Source organism: Tachypleus tridentatus, chromosome 11 (assembly GCF_004210375.1).
Source record: "Tachypleus tridentatus isolate NWPU-2018 chromosome 11, ASM421037v1, whole genome shotgun sequence".
NCBI lineage: Eukaryota > Metazoa > Arthropoda > Merostomata > Xiphosura > Limulidae > Tachypleus > Tachypleus tridentatus.
This window is the reverse complement of record NC_134835.1, coordinates 27,622,802-27,640,625: the sequence shown is the minus strand read 5'-3', so window position 1 is coordinate 27,640,625 and position 17,824 is coordinate 27,622,802. Positions and strand designations below refer to the sequence as shown.

The window sequence follows — 17,824 nt, the reverse complement described above, 5'->3', positions numbered from 1 at the left end:
CACCTGACATCATGTAGCAATTTTAAAAGAAACATTCTTCAAAGTTTACGATGGAAATCATATTGATTCCAACATATTTATAGTCGAGTTAGTAAATTCTTACCGTAACCTAACAAAATAAAAGATGTAAGGCCTTACGTAGCAGCGCAAGAAACCCATTATGAGACAAAATGTACATCAGGAAGATTTGGGAGGGTAAAAAAAAAAAAATCATATATTTGAGTCATAAGTTCCAGAAAATTTTCAACACGAAAATATAATATTTGCAATAAGATTGCAGAAAAACGATATTCGTTTTGCACAACTTGTCGTTACGACCTCAATTAATCTGACATTGAATGTATGGTGGTGTAATAAAGGTAAGTGTATGTAGAGAAATAGCAATAACACATTAAGAGCAAGTCGTTTATGGCAGTAAAAACCCATTGAGTGAGAGAAACTTCAACGTACCGTTTCCTTCCAGATATATAATTTTTCAGCCTCCTGGTCCCATTATTTTCATGGAAACGCCCCTGAGAATTTAAAATCTGGTGACTATGTTCGGGTAATGAAGACTTTATGTTCATTTTCGTTCCTTGAAACGAGTTTAAACTCACGTTTCCAAAGCACTATGTAGTCTCTACAGCGACAGTAAAGGAAAGATTAGTGTATTCAGCTCTGTATTATTTCCTGGTCGGCTCCTCCTTTTAATTTCGGCTGGGTAGCTTAATACTAGAGGGTTGAATATGAAGGATAGAAGAAAAATTTGTTTTAACTTTATCCAATTAATTTGTTTTCTGTTCGGGAAAAAGAGACCGATAGATACAAGAGTCCAGAAAAAACCGTAAAGAAAACCTGTGAATAAAATTTCTCAACTTAGTTTTATAAAATACAAAAAAAAAAACACACACGAAAAAACGTGTGTTGTGAGTGTGGTCAAGGTCCTGGGTGTCAAAACGTCAAAGTATTCACGTTGGCGAAACTAATGAGTGATACAGCGAACAATGATTCTTAATGCTGTGTGAAGATCCGTCAATTTGCAAGTCTAAAGCGAAGATAAATTGTAGAAAGATAGCAGGAGGTGTTTGTTATGTTAACACTGTTGCCTGTGTATACTCGCCTGATTATAATAAATCTACTGGGTTAGGAGACTGAGCTGTGAGACAGTTACATTGCAGCAAAGGTGTTGGAGCCATTTCATTCATTCTGCACGTGCAAGGAACGAAGTGACCCTTGTACAAGACAGTTAGCTATGGAAGCCACAAACATGTACATTTAGTCAGAATCATACGTGACAAGTATATGTTACCAAGTCAAACTTCCTTCTTCCTATCCCTGTTGTAGCAAACAAAACGTTTATGAGTGTGGTAATACATGGGTTTAATTTTGCGCAATAAACTAATGTGTAGTAACGAAGCCTTATCATTTTGACCGTCAAACTTGTGTGTTTGTGTTAATCAGATTGAGAGGTGCTGCCCTCACAGTAGAAAGCACTGGCTTCCCAGCTGGTTTTCTTGAGCTATAACAAAAGGAGACCTTCTCACAATCTGAGTTAAACGGAATGAGAGACGTCGTTGGATGTAATAATAATAATAAAAAAAAACAGGTACTGTTATTCAGCATGGGGTACTAGGCCTAGGAGGTTCCTTTTGGCATTGACGAATGGCGGAGGTTGCCAAACAAGCGACGATTTCTCTTAGTTAGCCTTTTCCATTCCCTTCCGCCAAGCTTCTCCATGACGCAAGATGACTGGGCCGAAACCTACGGCGGAAACAAATGAGACGTCGGCCAGCCTTTTCCGCACCCTTAGCTTCTTTAAAGATGGCGGCGACACGGCCTTTCCGAAGAGAGAGAAACCGTACCTTTATTTTTGCCAGTTTTCCTTCGTACTTTATCACGTTCTTGCCAGGCCTCTAAAATAAATTTTCCAATGAGTTTTTTCCCTGCTTCCAACGTACAGTTGTGACACGAAATAAGCAATTAAATATGACCTCATATTAATAACATTCATCCTGCCAATCTAGCTCGAGGAAATAATATCGTGCTACAATGAAACGTTTCTGCACGTGCACCTGTCAGTGCCGAACGCTCATCACCCGCACTATGAAGTTTAAATAAACTGTCATATAAAATCAAAGAATTGCGCGTTAGGTACAGATACTGACAATAGCTTTTTGCAGCATATGAAAACGTTTAAAGATGTAAAGTTTCTCTGATTTAACTTTACTATAAAGTATCGTAAAAATAAGTAAGTCTCAAAATCATGTTCATTGTTAGTAAACTTTCCAAATACGTTTCGTACATCAGCCAAGCCTTCAGATGTATTTGTTTGAACTCGTTAATGTCGTAAAGTTAAAGCTTATTTCATAGGGGTCCATTAAAAAATACCCGAGACCGCCTTCTCAAAGTTATTCAGGACTTACCAATAGTCACGTTCTTAAAATTTTAAGTTGTGTTTAAGCAAACTAATTTGTTTTATAAATATTGTTAACGTCAACAAAAGAGCCAAAAACTATTGTTGAGTACTGTTAATGGTTGTTATTGTTTAGTACTGCTCATGGCTGTTATTGTTTAGTACTGCTAATGGCTGTTATTGTTAAGTATTGCTAATGGCTGTTATTGTTTAGTACTGCTAATGGCTGTTATTGTTTAGTATTGCTAATGGCTGTTATTGTTTAGTACTGCTAATGGCTGTTATTGTTTGAGTACTGCTAATGGCTGTTATTGTTGAGTATTGCTAATGGCTGTTATTGTTGAGTATTGCTAATGGCTGTTATTGTTTAGTACTGCTGATGGCTGTTATTGTTGAGTACTGCTAATGGCTGTTATTGTTGAGTATTGCTAATGGCTGTTATTGTTTAGTACTGCTAATGGCTGTTATTGTTTAGTACTGCTAATGGCTGTTATTGTTTGAGTACTGCTAATGGCTGTTATTGTTGAGTATTGCTAATGGCTGTTATTGTTGAGTATTGCTAATGGCTGTTATTGTTTAGTACTGCTAATGGCTGTTATTGTTTAGTACTGCTAATGGCTGTTATTGTTGAGTATTGCTAATGGCTGTTATTGTTGAGTACTGCTGATGGCTGTTATTGTTGAGTACTGCTAATGGCTGTTATTGTTAAGTATTGCTAATGGCTGTTATTGTTGAGTATTGCTAATGGCTGTTATTGTTGAGTACTGCTGATGGCTGTTATTGTTGAGTACTGCTAATGGCTGTTATTGTTGAGTATTGCTAATGGCTGTTATTGTTTAGTACTGCTAATGGCTGTTATTGTTTAGTACTGCTAATGGCTGTTATTGTTGAGTATTGCTAATGGCTGTTATTGTTGAGTACTGCTGATGGCTGTTATTGTTGAGTACTGCTAATGGCTGTTATTGTTGAGTATTGCTAATGGCTGTTATTGTTTAGTACTGCTAATGGCTGTTATTGTTTAGTACTGCTAATGGCTGTTATTGTTGAGCATTGCTAATGGCTGTTATTGTTGAGTACTGCTGATGGCTGTTATTGTTGAGTACTGCTGATGGCTGTTATTGTTGAGTACTGCTAATGGCTGGGGCGCAATACGAGAACAAAATTACTTTTATACTAAATCCAAAGGAACAACTTACACGTTCATCACTAACAAAAAACCCTCCTAAATTTGGAGACTCTACTGAGAAACTGTGTCCGATAGGTAGACCACAGATGTTAACGGAACAGTTACGCTCTGAACAAGGTGATATTGCTACTAAAGCGATGCGAAAAGCTCACAATTATACGTAAAGATATCAAGACATCGTGTTTAGACATCTCAGTCGGTAGGTGATGGACGTCTGAGATGGATGTTTTCTTAAAATAATGAATGATATTCCAACCGTTCATGAGAGCGAGTGTAACATTTTGGGGTTGGCCGATCAGATAATTAATTTTCACTTGTAAAAGTAATGACCTATACTGTAAAAATAATTAACAATCTTCACAAAATCTCTTCTCGCTGAATATGAAGATCTCCACCTTGTAATGTATAACATAAGTAACCATTAACTAACCTGAAGTGTCGAATCCGGCCGCCCAGTCACTCCACCCTTCATAAGCGCCATTTTAGCTGCAAAGTATAAACAGCGGCTGCGGGTGTGCCTCCGGATAAATAACTCATGCTATTCTTTAAGAACAGTTTATTTTGTAACGTACGTCACTTTATACGGTAGTTTATCACTCATATAAAACAATGCAAAAAGCTAAGATTTCTCAATCAGAATATTTAAGTAACCTGACGCAGCTTCTAACTTAAGACATGCACACATGAGTAACCTGACGCAGCTTCTAACTTAAGACATGCACACATGACTTTACTCTTTACCATAAAACAAATTATATCACTGTACTTACGTTTATTTTTCGTAAACATTTTAAATCAAAATAATATTGCGGTTGAATTGCAACGGAACTAACGCTTCGAATAAATAAAAACGAAACGGTTATTATAATCAAGAAAGTGGCACAGCGCGGACTCGCACCGCTAAAAATCCGGGTTTCGACACCCGTGATGGGCAGAGCACAGATAATCCATTGTTTAGCTTTGTGCTCAATTCTAAACAAACCAAATCACTCAGAAATATTAAGTTCTGTTGCACATCAAAATTTGTTCTTGCCGAATAGTTAGTTCAAAAACCAATTACAAATATTACACAACACAAAATACCTTTAACAACATAATGTGCGTTAAACGTAATTTCATTAAAATTGAACCACTACCAACAGATGTTCATGTTTTATTTAATAAACGTGTAATACTCTTTTAAATATGAATTTCATACAATAAGTGATGTACCTCTAACGAACTGTATTTGTGTACCTTTTGTGTGTCGTTACTTGTACCGAAAAACTTCAGTCCCAAAGGTGTAAAGGCAACAAACATGGAATTTATTCATGATTGAGAATACTAAATACATACCGTACTCATCAATACGTCAAGAAATACTCACAGGACAGGCTGTTGTGATAGGTTTGTCATGATTTACACATAGAAACCATTACAGAATAAAAACATGCACTAATGCACTGAAATTACTCGTTTGAACGATAACCGCAATAAAACTGCCTCAAGTTGTAAATAACAGATCACAAACACTTACTAAAAATATCTGTAAAAGTTCAGATTAATTTTGAATACAACATTTTGAAGTCATAAAAGTACTGAAGTTATATTTAAAAAACGAAATATTTAAGTTTTCATAGCATTTCTAAAACAAAAACAAACAAAATATATATAGAGAAAGATAGACACTACACTAATGTCTGTAAATTTCTTTTAAGAATCAGGAAAAAAAACCTGCCTAATAACTAAATTTACTACTGGCAGACATATTTAGTTGTACATACATATATACATACAGAATATTCTCATGTGCACAAACTTTACAATTGACCAAAAACTCAATTTACAATTTCGTATGATGCTAGTGAACAAAAAGTACAAGTGAAAAACAATGGTACATCAGCTAGTTATTTTACTTAGATCTACAGAAAATTAATTTTTCTTCGTCTACCTTTAAAGAACAGCCTCAATCGAACGAACGTCGAGCTGAAACGCAGCTGGCACAGTTCCTTCGGAGGTTGTGCCTCGAGCAAGATGTCCGCCATATTGGCAAATTTCTCGTAGTTTTTGAGTTCGCCTTGCTATAATTAAGAGTTTTATAGGTGAAAGGTGATGGTAATGTGGCCTTACCCATACCAAATCATGGGTTTAAAATGCCAGTGGCAAATATTTGGTTGCATGAAAGGGGTTAGGGGGGAGGGTGAGATTTAATAACTTCAAATTCCAACTGGTACACTTTAAAAACAAAACAAAACTTAATATTTCTACGTAAGCTCAATACGAGTAGCTGCTTATTAGCATCAGATAAATCATTAACTGTCACGAACCCCTAATGCAAAAACATAAAACATTATCTTTCCAAGTTTTTCAAAACTAGAACGATTTAGGACCACACACAAGTTCGTGATAAATCAAGTCTGGGTTTAAATCTTGTGACATTTAGTCAGTTTAGAGACTTTTGTAAAAATAACAAATAAAACGTTATCTTTTTGAGTGAGTTACCGACTGATGTGCTGCACGAGCTAATAATCAGGTTAATAAACCCATTTTCCGGGTATATTCAGTTTACGTGAGATTGGCATTTATTCAGAAAGGTTTTCTAAAACCAATATCTGTCGATATGCGCTCTTTTCTTTTATGTTCGATTCTATACAAATTCGCCCAATATTTATTGCTACAAATAAAACGTATAAGACATTCCTAAATAGGAAGAAAATCACAGAGAACAAGAATTATTTGATAAATATATGAGATTGATTAAAGTGTTTATTTCTGTGGTTCTTGTTTCAAAACAAAAATGTTATCGTTATTATAAGTTAGAGACTTAAGCGGTTACATTTTATTATACAATATACAAGAGTGCATTAGTACAACAGTGAGAGTTTACTTATTAGCGTCAACGTTTTTATAGCTATCTACCTGATTTTACACGTATTTATAAACAAATAAAACTATCAAAGGTCTTTCGTTCATCCTGCCGTTCGTTATTTTAATTAACCCACGAACCTGTATTTTGTGTTGTTGTTTTTTTTGCAGTGCGTACAACTTTCTAACACATTCACGCACCAGTTATGAAGACTAGGCTGTTGTTATGTGTGATTTGAGCATTCGACAGACGAAACAGTCGAAAATCTTTAAGTATATTTCACTTTCAAATTGAGAATGTATTGTCATAATACAGTTAAATAAGCTACACACTACTTCTCAGTTTATGTATACGACTTGCTTCGAAGAACAATCAAATATGATAACCGAACATATAATAATAATAATGGAATATTAAACAGGTGAGAATTTTTACCAACAAAAATTACCAAGAATGTATTTAAACCATTCGACACCCTGTACAATCACATGTACTTGTGAACTTAACATTTGCTATCTAGGCCTATCTATTTATATAAATATAAACAACCAACCTTAGCTCACAACGGAGGTCTTCGAGCTGAGATCATTTTGCCACAGATTTTAATAGAATAGAGGAACGACATTCCACGAAGATGGATATTATACAGGTTATTGCATTATTTTCAACACAACTCGAAAATGCTATCAGATATCATCTCAAACACAATGTTATGGTTGATTATGCAGCCCTGTTTTCACGCTTCGAAGGAGCATGACGCAGGAAAAAAAACTCATCGTTGTAATTTGAAGACTTCACGATAAACGCTTCTTTACAACAACGTTTCGTTGTAGAAGCTTCGTCGGATGTAGAAAGATTCGTAAGAATAAAGCAACGCTTGTTAAACTTCTGACGCAAATACACCGTGTTGATGCCGAGACAGAAATCGAAGATGGCGGCGGCACATATGCCTCGTCAAACTGTCTCCTGCAAACTGAGCCAAAGCAGACCATGTGCTTACTAAAAAATCTTCACCGTACACTTTTTCTCCTTTAAAACCTTGAGGACTGATTTATAGTATTACATCACTTGGCTCGGTGCAAGAGGGTAGAGGCAGAGAGTCACTTAGCTCTCTCGAACAAAATTAGCGTCGGGACATCCCAAGTTTATGGGTCGTTAGGATGAATCATAATAGGAGTGGTAATTTCACCTCAGACACCGAGCTGCCACTATAACTCTGAACCTTTATATTCCTTCCGGATCAACCGATCATTCTCTACGTTACATTTTGAAGTTGGAAATATTTCTCCAGTAGTTTAACTGCGAACGTGAATGTGGACAACCCAACCAGTTTTATTTGAGTGCAGACGGTTTATTGCCGAAAAGCGCGACTTGCATAACCATTAGGGCCATATCTGTCAAGGAGCGTGAGGTTTAGAAGCCATAAAATGCCTTTTATTTGTGCTACGCCGTAACAGACCGGCAGACCCTGAACAACTGTCTCAGATATCGTTTCAAGAATATGAACGATGTATAATAATAACCATTTTTACTGGTCACATCAGTACAACGCATATAATATCTTGATGGTAATAAAACGACTCTTTATTGGTGCTTAGAGCAATGTAACAGTAATGAAGAACATTATAAGGCATTCGTAAAAGAATATTCGAGCTAATAAAATCAAATCCAGATAAAACATTCACACATTAGAAGGACAAAAACGTAATTCAAGGGATATAAAAGATACAATGCACTATTTTATTTTGCGTTCTTGACAAAGTTAATGTCACTGATACTCCGTTAAAAATACTTATTTAAACAGATTACTAGTTAACTGTTTTTACCAGGAATGTACTTGAACGGACCTAACTAAACATCACATCCTATACACTACAACCCATGCATTTATTAATGAAGTTATTGTCATGCGTCTTTATTGTCTACTTTAAAACTGAAATGCACTGTTTTTAAGTTCTGAGCTGTTTACAGAACGGAGGACCACACGTTGTTTTGTTCTTATCGTCTGTTTACAGATTGGTGTATCTGCGGTGAAATATGTAGCAGGAGAAGAAATGCCAGGAAACAGCGACACATTCAAGAAAAAAACAAAATAAAACCCACTGAGCTACTCGTTACGATGGGCACGCTAACTATATTATGTACAATTCTACTCACATATATCGTTCATCACGAAAAAAACGAATCCACCCACAATGAAGAAAAACACATGTCGGGCGGATACGTTCGCCCGCCCAGACAGGCTACTTTCTTGTCCACCTATTTCGGGAGCTCACTGCTGCGGCCGGTCGACAGAGTGGAGGGGTTCTAGTGGTGGCGGAGGACCCATCGCTAAACCTGCTTCCATTTTAGCCTTGTTCTCCTTCTTCCACTTCATCCGACGATTTTGAAACCATATTTTGATCTGTCTTTCCGTTAAACACAGAGCATGAGCTATCTCGATCCGTCTCCGGCGAGTCAGGTACCGGTTGAAATGGAATTCTTTCTCCAACTCCAGAGTCTGATAACGGGTATAGGTTTGGCGACCTCGCTTCCGTTCTGTAAAGAGAATAATAACGGATACATTCTTATACGTGATAACAGTATACAAATACTCGAATCGTGATGATAAAATTTAAAAGTGTAGATGAATGACCTCGGTGTATTACCCGGGGTTTTCTTGTCAACAACAATTTCAGTACTGGGGTGTTCGAATTTACTAAAGCGCAGCAATAGGACGTAAAATTGGGAATTTATTGTTCTGTTTTTTCGCGTTTGGAATCTTTTCAAACGAAGAGCAGTGTAAATCATGGTATTCGTCCCTTCGAGCACTTCTTTACGACAAGAAAATAGTTTTATGGTCACTGTCATACCGCGGGCTAACCAGAACTGTAAACCGATTACCCACGAGAGGTCGGAGGAAACTTACCTTTAAAAAATATAAACAACACACCTTCATTCACCAAATCGCACAACAACAACAGCAAAAAACAGAGAATACACAGCACATTGTTTTCACCGCAGCGTAATATTTACGTATATAAATGTGCTTGTGTTTTTACAGTGAGAATTTCAGTGGTATTTTATTCTAAAAACGAAATCAAAGTTTCATGGCTTTTCCTACTAAATTTACAGTGGTACTTCTGCAGAACTTTCTTTTCAAAATAACCCTTCAATAACTGACAGCTCCAGGCCTTCTTTGATCGAAAAGCGGACGTGCTTATGCAAATTGAGACACGACTAATGTATTCTGATGTTGCCCGGCTTCTTATAATTTAGGTTCCAGCTCCTAACTAATATTTATTTGCTCCCAAGTGAGTGTGCTGTGAATTTTTGTTTCGTCTTTGGATAAAATATTTTTTTGTTTCTCTTCTGCACCCTCAAGAGACTAGTGTTTTCAGATGAACTCGGATTACTGTGGTTCAGTTTCTGATAGCACACCAAAGCAAATAACATATACAGTGTCATAAATTACATCCCTCCCCCCAAACAAAAAACACGAGACAGCGTGATTTGAGTGGTACTGCGATTTGAAAGGTTATTCCTCTTTATCATGTCCCTGAGGATCGATAGGAAACACTAATAACTTAAAAGGAAAAGGAAAAAGAAAAAAGGAAAACAAAAACAGAATAAATTAATTAATTGTAGAAACTTTCCTTAGCTGCACTGATAAAAAACATCCCAAAGTTTGCATTGAGAGTATTAAAACAAGGCGTTTCCAAAGTGACCAAGAATTGCTAAAAGTTTTTGTAAGAAGTTTAGGCCTTCTTCGCTGCTTCAATATCTAATTAATCTTTAACCCGTCTTAACTAAGCGCATAGAACACCTGCTCGTCTACCTTTCCATTTACCTGTCACAATCATCGTACTTTCTCATTAGTGTTCTAAATGTTAGAACTTTCTCTTCATCTCTATGATCTGAAGTGAACGTCTCCTCTTTCAGCTTGTAAGGCCTGCCACCAAGATAGAGTGATTCACCAGTAATAATCTATAGCGTAATCCCATTAGTAGAGGTTTGCTATAATTCACTGGCGGATAAAGTGAAAAAGTTAAGTATGGAAGTAGAACAACCCGGATTACATTCTTTATTACGATATCAAATTCAAATGGTAAGACGATATATGAGAATTAATCGACAAAAAAGCGGCTAGGTAATATATCACAAGTATTGGTTTAAACAACATAGCAAAACTGTTCTTTAAAAAAGGAGACATATTCAGTTACAATACTTGGCGTTTTATTTTATTTTTAATTGCAAACTTATACCTAAAGACTGTATAGTTAAGTCTTCAGGGCCACTTTTAGTATGTTACAAATATACGTTTGATAAATATTTTTAAAAAATCCGAATATGGTAGACATATAACAAATATTATAAACAAGTGAAGACAGATCACAAAGACAACTATGGATTTTTGTTTTTCTTTTCTGATGTATATGTATTTTTATTGTTGTTTTCTGATGTATATGTATTTTTATTGTTGTTTTCTGATGTATATGTATTTTTATTGTTGTTTTCTGGATTCTACATATTATAATGTTAATAACATGGAGAACTCATATTTCTTTCTCTTGTATTATCTTTAATTATATGTAAGTGTACACTCAGATTTGTGTAAACCTTTTATTCCAGAAACAAAACGATAGCACAAAACTCACAACTTATCAGAAACAAAACGATAGCACATAACTCACCACTTATCAGAAAAAAAATGAGAGCAGAAAACTCACCACTTATCAGAAACAAAACGATAGCACAAAACTCACCATTTATCAGAAGCAAAATTGTAGCATACAACTCACCACTTTCCAGAAACAAAACAATAGGACAAAACTCACCGCTTATCAGAAAAAAAATGAGAGCAGAAAACTCACCACTTATCAGAAACAAAACTCACCATTTATCAGAAGCAAAATTGTAGCATACAACTCACCACTTTCCAGAAACAAAACAATAGGACAAAACTCACCGCTTATTAGAAACAAAACGATAGCACAAAACTCACCACTTATCAGAAACAAAACGATAGCACATAACTCACCACTTATCAGAAAAAAAATGAGAGCAGAAAACTCACCACTTATCAGAAACAAAACAATAGCACAAAACTCACAACTAAACAGAAACAAAACAATAGCAGAAAATTCACCACTAAACAGAAACAAAACAATAGCAGAAAATTCACCACTTATCAGAAACAAAACGATAACACATAACTCACCACTTATCAGAAACAAAACGATAGCACAAAACTCACCACTTTCCAGAAACAAAACAATAGGACAAAACTCACCGCTTATTAGAAACAAAATGGTAGCACATAACTCACCACTTATCAGAAACAAAATGAGAGAACAAAACTCACCACTTATCAGAAACAAAATGAGAGCTGAAAACTCACCACTTTCCACAAACAAAACAATAGCACAAAACTCACCACTAAACAGAAACAAAACAATAGCACAAAACTCACCACTTATCAAAAACAAAACTATAGCACAAAGCTCACCACTTATCAGAAACAAAACGATAGCACATAACTCACCACTTATCAGAAAAAAAATGAGAGCAGAAAACTCACCACTTATCAGAAACAAAACGATAGCACAAAACTCACCATTTATCAGAAGCAAAATTGTAGCATACAACTCACCACTTTCCAGAAACAAAACAATAGGACAAAACTCACCGCTTATCAGAAAAAAAATGAGAGCAGAAAACTCACCACTTATCAGAAACAAAACTCACCATTTATCAGAAGCAAAATTGTAGCATACAACTCACCACTTTCCAGAAACAAAACAATAGGACAAAACTCACCGCTTATTAGAAACAAAACGATAGCACAAAACTCACCACTTATCAGAAACAAAACGATAGCACATAACTCACCACTTATCAGAAAAAAAATGAGAGCAGAAAACTCACCACTTATCAGAAACAAAACAATAGCACAAAACTCACAACTAAACAGAAACAAAACAATAGCAGAAAATTCACCACTAAACAGAAACAAAACAATAGCAGAAAATTCACCACTTATCAGAAACAAAACGATAACACATAACTCACCACTTATCAGAAACAAAACGATAGCACAAAACTCACCACTTTCCAGAAACAAAACAATAGGACAAAACTCACCGCTTATTAGAAACAAAATGGTAGCACATAACTCACCACTTATCAGAAACAAAATGAGAGAACAAAACTCACCACTTATCAGAAACAAAATGAGAGCTGAAAACTCACCACTTTCCACAAACAAAACAATAGCACAAAACTCACCACTAAACAGAAACAAAACAATAGCACAAAACTCACCACTTATCAAAAACAAAACTATAGCACAAAACTCACCACTTATCAGAAACAAAACGATAGCACAAAACTCAACACTTATCAAAAACAAAACTATAGCACAAAACTCAACACTTATCAGAAACAAAACAATAGCACAAAACTCACCACTTATCAGAAACAAAATGGTAGCACATAACTCACCACTTATCAGAAACAAAATGAGAGCACAAAACTCACCACTTATCAGAAACAAAATGAGAGCACAAAACTCACCACTTATCAGAAACAAAATGAGAGCAGAAAACTCACCACTTTCCACAAACAAAACAATAGCACAAAACTCACAACTAAACAGAAACAAAACAATAGCAGAAAATTCACCACTAAACAGAAACAAAACAATAGCAGAAAATTCACCACTTATCAGAAACAAAACGATAACACATAACTCACCACTTATCAGAAACAAAACGATAGCACAAAACTCACCACTTATCAGAAACAAAACGATAGCACAAAACTCACCACTTATCAGAAACAAAACTATAGCACAAAACTCACCACTTATCAGAAACAAAACTATAGCACAAAACTCAACACTTATCAGAAACAAAATGAGAGCACAAAACTCACCGTTTATCAGAAACTAAACGATAACACAAAACTCACCACTTATCAGTAACTGATAGCAATGTCATTCGTTTTGAATCATACATAGGACGTATACCTTCATGTTAGAAAATGTCTGACTAATAATCTCTCTCTTTTACAGCCTAAGCCAGCATTGGGAACACCTAACCACGTGAGACGACCTGCTTATAGGCAGCCATCTTAAGTAAAAGCACTTCGGAAGAAAGAAAGAGCGCCAATATTAATAATTACTCAAATCAACATTTCATTTGTTTGTTTATTTCGAACTTCGCACAAAGCTACTCGAGGACTGTCTGCGCTAGACGTCCCTAATTCTTAAGAAAACATCACTAATTCCTAACTATTTTTTACCAACGAATAGTAGGATTGACCGTACATTATAACGCTCTCACGACATGTTCAAGAACCATACTAGGCCTGATAGAATTTGAAACGCAAAACACTATAATTTAGAGATTTCGCTGTCCTAAAAGTGTTTTATGTTGAAAGCACTTTAACTGGACTGCAATTTGTCTATTTCCCTCTTGATTTATTACATAACGTTCTATTGATTAGTAATCAAAATATATCTATAACATACGAATAACCGTTTCATGCCACACTGAACGTATGTATACATATAATAATGTAATCACTCAACTAAGACGTTTGTTTTATTTTTATTTCGCGCAAAGCCACACTAGGGCTATCTGCGCTAGCCGTCCCTAATTTAGCAGTGTAAGACTATAGAGCAGGGAACTAGTTATCACCACGCACTGCCAACGTTTGGGCTACTCTTTTACCAACAAGTAGTTGGATTGACAGCCACTTATAACGTTCCCACAGCTGAAAGGGGCGAGCATTTTGGTGTGACGGGGAATCGAACCCGCGACCCTCCAGGCTCTGAATTAAGACTGCCTAACTGATAGTACATCGTCACATAACAACTTTCTAACCAAAAGTATCTAACATTATCAGAAAGGAGTAATAAAAATTATGAAATTTAACCCCCTAGAGGAGATGTCTGTATAACAAAATAAATTAGAAATTCGTCAAATCACGGTCATTATTATATATATACAGTACGTCAGCAGTTTATATTAGTATTTTCTTATTCCAGTAAATAAAAAAAGAGTAGATTTTTACTTTTCTCGCATGCTATTAAACAGAGTATATATTTCAGCAAAACCACATTTGTAGTTGTTCTGACGTGTTCATAACTGGATAAATCCAACTTAAGGTGACTTTGTAGAATAAACAAGTTTCCTCAGAAAAAAGATATTAAACATTTACTTGTACTTGGGATAAACAGATTAATTTACAAACATTTTATTTCTTGTAGGTTATATTACTGCCATTACAGTGAATATGGTGGGAAAACATGCAAACTTGATATTACAAGTAACATGTAAACACCACGAATTAAGTAACCCATCTGTTATAAAAAAAAAGAACGTAATTACTGCTAAGCACTATATATGCTAATTAGCAATAAACCCTAAGTTCGAACTTTAGCTACTATACTTGAATAACCTGGCTAATGAAATTCCACCTACTAGTGTAAAATACATACCAACAAAGAGGCAGTTAATTCTCTGTAATATCAGCCTCATGAAACACAACTGTCAACAGCAGGTGTGAAATTCTAGTGACAGAACTCAAACTCAGCAGTCGAACCTATTTCCTGGCAACGGAAGGTGATCTTATGTATATGTATGTATATATGAAACATGTAGCCTGAATTACATGGCTAAACATTGATTTGGTTATTTAGAACCTGAAGAAAGTACTGAACGAATGTCTCAGTTGTTGTTAGACATGCTAATAGTATTTTATACCAACTGTATACTTGTTTGTTTGTTTTAAAGTTATAAACGTCTGTTGGTGATTATTATAGATGAAATAAAATTATTGACCTATGTGACATGATTGATGCGACCTATGTGACATGATTTACGTGCAGAAAACTTAATCCTTTACTGGAACAAAATAAACCGGTGATCTCTACAACACAAGTGATGTGCAAAAAACATAATATATCTATCTATAAAGTAAGTCTCAGTCCTTGTATAAATATCTATCTATAAACACTACCTCAGTGTTTCATTCCTTGTATACCTATCTATAAAGAGTATCTCTGTGTCTCAGTTCATGTATACCTATCTATAAAGAGTATCCCTGTCTCAGTCCATGTATATCTATCTATAAAGAGTATCTCTGTGTATCAGTAGTCCATGTACACCTATTTATCTACAAAGAGTATCTCTGTGTCTCGGTAGTCCATGTACACCTATTTATCTACAAAGAGTATCTCTGTGTCTCAGTAGTCCATGTACACCTATTTATCTACAAAGAGTATCTCTGTGTCTCGGTAGTCCATGTACACCTATTTATCTACAAAGAGTATCTCTGTGTCTCGGTAGTCCATGTACACCTATTTATCTACAAAGAGTATCTCTGTGTCTCAGTAGTCCATGTACACCTATTTATCTACAAAGAGTATCTCTATCGCAGTCTGTATATACCTATTTATCTATAAAGAGTATCTTAGTGTCTCAGTAGTCCGTGTATATCTGTTTTGTTTATCCATAAAGAGTATCTTTATCTCAGCCCATGTATATCTGCCTATAAAGAGTGTTTCAGTAGTCCACGTATATCTATCTCTCAAGAGTATCTCAGTGTTTCAGTAGTCCATGTATATCTATCTCTCAAGAGTATCTCAGTGTTTCAGTAGTCCATGTATATCTATCTCTCAAGAGTATTTCAGTGTTTCAGTAGTCCATGTATATCTATCTCTCAAGAGTATCTCAGTGTTTCAGTAGTCCATGTATATCTATCTCTCAAGAGTATCTCAGTGTTTCAGTAGTCCATGTCCGTTATTACTTATCTATCTTTGACGACTCTCACATTTTCATTCTGCCATTTTCGTCTCTCAGACAATCTATCTCTGTCTGCAGTGTTGAAAATATCTTTCATTCACACGATGAAAATCAGAAGGTATAAAAAAACTATTTTTCTTTCACACAATGAAAACCATAAGATATAAAAAACTATCTTTCATTCACACAAGATTCCTCCATGAGCAACAGATGTTAAGAAGAAACATTTCATATCATACATACATGAATATCTAAACACATATAATGCTTGAAACTGTCAGTACCTTGTGAAAGTCTATAATAACGAAAATGAAGAAAACAAGTCCAAATGTACGTTTCACACATATTGAAGTTGTTACGATAATTGTTCACCATTGACACATACACTGGCAAACCCATGGTCTCAACAAATAAAATATTTGTGTAAAGTACATTTGTACTTGTCCTTCTGAGTTCGGTAATAAAGATACATATATGTGATACACACCCAACATTGTTTTAAAAACCGGAATATCAAACAGATCTATACGGCCAACGTGATTTATGTGTTCATTTCTTTTTTAGATAAAGATTTTTTTTTAGGTTTTGGTTGTTAAATACAAGGCGATACAATGGGTTATTTGTGCTCTGCTCACCACGGATATAAAAACTCAAATTTTAGTGTCGTAAGCCTGCAGAATATACCCCTGAGTTACCGGGGAGAAGTTTCGAGTGACATGTCTGTGAAGTGCAGATAAATACGAGTTAATACCAAAAACAAACAACGTTCTAAAACTACAAAACTGTTTGTCTTCATTTATTGTACTCGTATTAGCAATTAAAGGGTTTATCTGTATGATATCACAGCTCCAAATAGATTAAAATAACTCTCGAAATACGTATTAATTTAAAGAATAAATCTGTCAGTCTTTTATTGCCATGTCTCAGTAACTAATCCATTGCAACTGAGAAGTGTTAGAAAATATTAAACCAAAACATTTTCTTTAAGAAAATTAGAATTTTTTCTCTTACGAATTACACACTAGAAACAACGAATAAAATGCCAATAGAAATCTCAGTATCAATGATGTAAACATTAGAAAAAAGTACTTATACAAGTAAATAAAACACGTAAATAATACGACACCAAAAGTCGTATTATTGGTACAACCATTGCGATAAGAAGGTTACCAAAACGGCTTCTGAATAGATAATTACTAAATATATAAAGTTAGCATACGTAACCCTTGGCGAGAAGCAACGTTTAAACAAAGTAATGAAGACAGTTAGTGTGCAACGGTTATCACTCTTCCTTGTCAGTTACACAGTAGCCTTCTTAATTCTTATAACCCTCCCCATATATCTGGCAAGCTTAGGCCTACTTTCAATTATCACTAGCTTTTAATTAAAGTTATTGGGAGCAGAAACATCTTTCCTCGTTTAATCAACGTAGCTTATAGTTAAACTAAAGGACAAATTATGAGGTTCTGCTAACATAAACTAGTTTGTTTTGTGACGCATGTGTTTAAAAATACGGTAATACGGTAATTTTGTGTATTCTTATCTAATGAAGCTGAATGACAGCCTATTTTGAAATATGTATATTGTTTTACGTATCTACGTAAGTCGTC

At 35.2% G+C, this 17,824-nt stretch overlaps 1 protein-coding gene across 7 annotated transcripts in view; it reads right to left on the bottom strand.

The window, feature by feature from the left end:
* The window catches only part of LOC143231822 (uncharacterized), a 201,048-nt gene that overhangs the window by 102,598 nt on the left and 80,626 nt on the right, over nt 1-17,824 (bottom strand). For 6 of the 7 annotated variants that reach the window (XM_076466485.1, XM_076466481.1, XM_076466486.1 and 3 more), the window contains exon 3: nt 6,977-8,961. In XM_076466485.1, coding sequence (XP_076322600.1) covers nt 8,696-8,961 — 266 coding nt within the window. In that variant the 3' untranslated portion in view covers nt 6,977-8,695. The remainder of the gene's footprint in view (nt 1-6,976; nt 8,962-17,824) is intronic. The other variant, XM_076466488.1, reaches the window with a different exon arrangement.